We start from the raw sequence: 5,571 nt of genomic DNA, 5'->3' as shown, positions 1-5,571 counted from the left end.
GCCATGAAATTCAACAAAATTATTAAGTTAATTAGCCATGAGACGTCAATTCCAAAAGAATTAGAGGTTAAAAGAGCGTGTCAATAATAATAATAAAAATAAATAAATAAATAAATAAATAAAGTTGAGGAATCTATTTAAGAATGGCCTGAAGTGGAAGGGCTCTCAAGAAATTTTTGTATTATCTAAAGTTTATTATCAATTGCAAAGCTTAGATTATTAAAAAAAAAAAAAGGAAAAGAAAAGAGAAGTAAAGCAGGATGCAGCTCATCTCCTTTCCACCCTGTTATTGACTGATACAAAAGTACAGATTTGACTCAGCTTTTAGCAGCAGATGCCAGAAAGCTCAGCAAATCATATGTCTGTACATTGCAAAGTTAGAGCTTCTGACTTCACCAACAAGCCACTGTAGTAGATACTTCAGCTTTTTCACCTTCAAAATATAAGAATAGTTTGCAGCAGAGAAATTCTAATGAAAACCTCTTTGAAGAGCTACACATCTTCCTGCAGTAGAGCACTTATTATATGAAGATTCTAAGAAAAAAGAAAGAAACTGCACTGGTAATCCCCAAGCTTCTATTCAAATTCTATCTTAGTTCTCATATTTTGTAAGTCAGACATTTGGTACTCTAAAAACTTTCAGAATTGGCACTTTGAATTTCACCTCTTGTTAGAGGAAACAGTACTGCCTGCACTCAGTGCATCCATCTACCGGTGCACCATTAATCTCCGTCAGCTCGCCATCAAGTTTATGCTTTCAATCCAATCGTCCAACTTTTAAATAGAAAAAAAGGCTGCAATTCAATGTGCAGGTCTCTGAAATATGAAATGAGATCAAAGATGGATAAACTGGCAGATGCATAGATTTACAAATGCACCGGAGAGAAACAATAATTTTTCCTCCAATAGTAAAAGAGAACAAGGACTAAAGCAAAACATGTTGAAAATTTACGGTGCCGAACGTACAACTTTAAAGTTCGAGGACTAAGATGTGAAATTTGGCTAAATGTTCAGAGATTAGCATTGCAATTTACATCCCCCCCCAAAAAAAAAACTACAACCCAAGGACAATGTGCTGCTGCAAATAACAGGATTCAGGTTCCATCATTAAATTCAATTGCTCACATATACACAAATTTTACATATTTTTCAGCAAAAAAAAAAAAAAAATGCAATATCATCATCTTTGGGTGACATTATTGTAATCCTTTATACTTTTGTAGTGCCCCACCTCTTATACCTGACTAGACATTAGCTATACAAGTAGAGTGTAAAATATATGAAGGAGAAGCTTCATACCAGTTGATGCGAAACAAGGAAATCCTTCACAGCATCTTTATAACCCACAGCTTATACTTTTGTATGTACAAATACACAAGACACGGCCCGATCAGATCCATATCTGATAGCCGCTTGCAAAGCTTAACATAAGGTTCAATATCCCCACTTTCCTGTATACTTTTTTGTAGTCCCTGCAATACGGCCGCTCTATCCAAGTACTCGGGACATATACCCGAATCGAGCATTTGCATTAGGGTTGCTGAGGCATCTAAATAAAACCCTCCCTTCACATACCCCCGCAAAAGCCACGATAACGTCTTCTTTTTAAAGCTGGGACTCATGGATTCCACTCCCGTAAGGAGTCTCTGAACCGAACTGGCTTCTTTTTGAGACGCACAAATGGCTAACACAGCGTCAAAAAGCTCTTTGTCGGGCTCCTTACCCGAGAGTTTCATAAGCCATAATTGGCTTTCGGCTTCTAGACCGCGACCAGCACAAGTGTACAAAGCGAGGAGCCGCTCGTGGATGAGTCCGGAAAGTTTGGGGCTTCCTTCTTGCAGTGCCCAATCGGACATTGAAGTTCCATCTTTTATTAGCTCCGACTGATATTCTTCTATGCTTTGCAGAGTTGAAACATCTAGTTTGGAGATGTGGCCCGCTTTGACGGAGGTATTCAACTTGCGTAAAGCTTTTGAGAACTCCTTTTGCTCCTTAACCAAGGCTGTTAAACCAATTAGGTAACTATACACTTCGGGTTTGAACCCGCCCTGCTTGAATTCGATAACTAATTTGACTGCACCCCTGTAGTTTCCATCTACCTGGTGGAACAGAGGAAAAAAATATCATCTTTAAAATTAAAAAAAGTTTAAAAATTATGCGTAAAACAAAAGACTAACTTTTATTTGATCCATCAGAGAAGTAAGGCAAAGAAAGTTCCTACTGAAAGATCATAGAGATGAAGTATAAATGGCAGTATTCAAGTCAATAAATATTTGATCCAGATATGCAAATAAATTGTGATAATAATAGCAAGGTTTAAACATATCACTTTGATCTTTTCTCCAAATTTAGCGAGAAGGATGCTGGATGAACATTGCAATACATCAAGAGAATAAATCAAAGTAATGATTTGTTATCTATTCAGGTATGAACATCCAAACAAAAGCAGGATGTTTGTTTAAATGTGACAAAAATCACCAAACAAATATAAAACTGGAGACTAACAAGATCAGAAGTCTCCGCTAAAATACATAAATCATTTAAAATTAGCACAGCAAAGCAGATTGTGTACTGCATATTAAAGCTCAAGGCAAATAACTCTTACCATAAATAGGTGGTGTCCATCTTTCAAATTTTTTTGGTAACTTTAAAATCATCAATATATAATCATGACACAAGTATTTAAGCACATGTTACTGCCTTTTTACCTCAATTTACACACTTCTATAAGAGAAGATATCATTGTCGTGCATCATTATCTCTTCAATCACCTAAAAGGATTTTCTACGAGGGATTAGGAAAAACAGGTGAGCATGCCAAACCTTTAAGCATATGAAAGGAACTATTTACCACTATGGACAAAATTATTTATTGCGGAACACTTCGTATTTGGGGTCAAGTTGAGCAACCTACATCTTATTCTGTTTATGGTCATATGACAATAATTCCACAGAAATCTTGGTGCGCAAATCGACTATTATAGAACAACTAACAAGAATAGTGCTAACTATACCAAGAAAATTGTAACTCTTTAATCCACCTTTTAATCCATCAAAAGTGTGAAGTTTGAGGAAATAATTATTCCGACTCGAAGATGAGGCAAAACACTAAAAATTTGATGTGTTCTCCACATGAAATCAAAATCATAAGGAAGAAGAAGTATGATAATCAGAAGCGCAAATAATTTTGCACTACAAAATCCGCATAAACACACTAAAGCAATTAATATTTCTCCTTCTCCTTTCAGACACTTCTTCACGTGTAAATACAGCATTCGTCGACTTTAATCAAAGGAAATAGAGGAATGAACATATCTTATAATGCCAACCTAAAGAAGAATCTAAAAATCATCACAGCAACTGACTCATCAATCATAAATCTTTTGAGACACTTCTTCACTTGTAAATACTGCATTCGTCGAGTTTAATCAAAGGATTTAGAGGAATGAACGTATCTTATAACGCCAACCTAAAGAAGATTCTAAAAATCATCACAGCGACTGATTCATCAATCATAAATCTTTTGAGACACTTCTTCACCTGTAAATACAGCATTTGTCGACTTTAATCAAAGGATTTAGAGGAATGAACATATCTTATAATGCCAACCTAAACAAGAATCTAATAATCATCACAGCAACTGATTCATCAATCATAACTCCTTGTAGACACTTCTTCACTTGTCAATACAGCATTCGTCGACTTTAATCAAAGGATTTAGAGGAATGAACATATCTTATAATGCCAACCTACAGATGAATCTAAAAATCATCACAGTAACTGATTCATCAATCATAAATAGTTGAACTAATAATTCCAATCAAAACTATAATGAACTCTCACCATCATCTTCCATGCGAGATAACCGACGGGCCCTCCCTTCTCATTCTCGCGGCCGTCTCCAACCTTATAGCCTCCGACTCCTCCTCTCCTCATCACCTCCTTCACGAACTCCACCGCCCGATCCTTCTTACCCCTCTCCCAATACAACGCCACCACTTTCTCCACCATGCTAAACCCCGGCTCGAGCCCGACGCACTCGATCTCATTCAGCAGCGCCACCACCTCCCCCACCGCGTGGTCGCCGCCCACCAGCCGCTCGATCCAGCCGCACGCGATCGACACCATCAGCTCCATCGTCTCCCCGTCGACCCTGTTCTCCTTCCGCAGCCAATCGAACACCTCCAGGGCGCAGTACGAGTCCCTCCCCTCCTGCGCGAAGTAGACGAGCACCAGCTGCAGCTCCCGCGCCGAGAGCCGCTCGATCATCTCCCCGAGCACGTCAGAGGGGTCGCGCACCATGCGCTCGAGCTCCTCGATCGCCTCGAAGAACCCTTCCCCCATCGTCTCGCCCTCCTCGGCGGTGAGGGTCCGGTCGAGCCGGAGCGATCCATGGGGTCTGGGGAGCGGGGAGCGGATACGCAGGGTAGGGTTTCGCAGGGCGAAGATGGGGATACGAACCCTAGTAGAGCAGCGGCGGGAGGAGAGGAAGAGGAGGGAGGAGGCGGCGGGAGGGGAGAGCGCCATGGATTTAGTAGGTTAATCGGAGCTTCACCACCACCACCGACATCACGGATCTAGGGTTAGGGTTAGGGTTTCAAGCACGAGCGGGTGGAGGGGGAGGGGATAGAGGGGCATTAATGGTGCGGAGAATTTGGTGCGGGGAATTTGATTTGGAGAAGATTTTAGTGGTGGGTTTAATACTTGCAGTAGTAGAAGAGAGAGTAAGAGAAGAAGACGTGGACACAGAGACGAGCAGAAAAAACGTATGACTCATGGCTTACTTCGGGAGGCATATATGTAAGAAACCCAAAAATGTTCCTATAATGAAGATTATTATATTAAGAAAAAAAATAAAATAAAGTAAAGATAAATGCTAAATTATACTTTTGGTCCTAGAACTAGACACTTTAGTTCTTAAATTTAATTAGATGTAAATTTTTGGCTCAAACATTTTTAAAGTATTAAAATTAAATTTTTACAAATCCAATATGACTGGCTAAATATTTACATGATATTAATGTGGAAGTAATGTACTAGCCTTTGCTTTTGAGCTCATGCCTTTTTTTTTTTTTTTTTTTTTTTTTTGGACTTGCGATGTGAAAGAAAAAGAGATTTAGTAGACCAACTTTTTTTACCTATGTGTTTGAGGTCTTTGATTTTAAATTTGAGCTATTTCCGGAGGGATAAAAGATAGTTAAAAGATTCAGCTCTCTATATATACATATATTCTAATGGTTTTCTATGAAATGCGTTTTGATAAATAATGCTCGATACAAGGCTCTTGGCTACATATTAAAGGCACCATCGGCTGATCTCGATTTGCTGTCTTTGCACAATCAACACAGGTCGAGTTGATATTCTGTTATGATAGATGGGAACCTCTTTAGGTTTATAACATATAAGCTCGACCCTTCTAATTTCTTACGATAAAAATTTTTCTCCGATACAAACTCTTGATTAAGTGGCATTAACATCACATTTGACACCTAAGGAAGGTACAACCCAACTATCTTTATTTCAAGTAAAAGCTATTCATTCAAATCCTGACTTTGAATCTAAAATCTTGTTA

General features: G+C 38.8%; 1 protein-coding gene across 2 annotated transcripts; it reads right to left on the bottom strand.

Annotated features, from left to right (window-relative positions):
- Window positions 1-216: 216 nt before the first annotated feature.
- LOC109705315 (pentatricopeptide repeat-containing protein At2g30100, chloroplastic-like) lies at window positions 217-4,740 on the bottom strand. Of its 2 annotated transcripts, XR_002214695.1 has the most exons (4): window positions 3,843-4,740; window positions 1,300-2,099; window positions 665-816; window positions 217-504 (listed from the first exon to the last, which is right to left on the bottom strand). XR_002214695.1 is itself a non-coding variant. In XM_020226051.1 (3 exons), the coding sequence occupies exons 1-2, from the start codon at window positions 4,524-4,526 to the stop codon at window positions 1,326-1,328; spliced, it is 1,458 nt and encodes a 485-aa protein (XP_020081640.1). In that variant the 5' UTR covers window positions 4,527-4,740; the 3' UTR covers window positions 217-816; window positions 1,300-1,325. The 2 variants fall into 2 exon arrangements, 1 of the variants encoding a protein (XP_020081640.1); XM_020226051.1 differs by having other exon boundaries at window positions 217-816.
- Between the last annotated feature and the right edge of the window lie 831 nt (window positions 4,741-5,571).

Source organism: Ananas comosus, unplaced genomic scaffold (assembly GCF_001540865.1).
Source record: "Ananas comosus cultivar F153 unplaced genomic scaffold, ASM154086v1, whole genome shotgun sequence".
Lineage (NCBI taxonomy): Eukaryota > Viridiplantae > Streptophyta > Magnoliopsida > Poales > Bromeliaceae > Ananas > Ananas comosus.
Note: the sequence above shows the minus strand (reverse complement) of the source record. Positions and strands in the feature narration are given on the sequence as shown.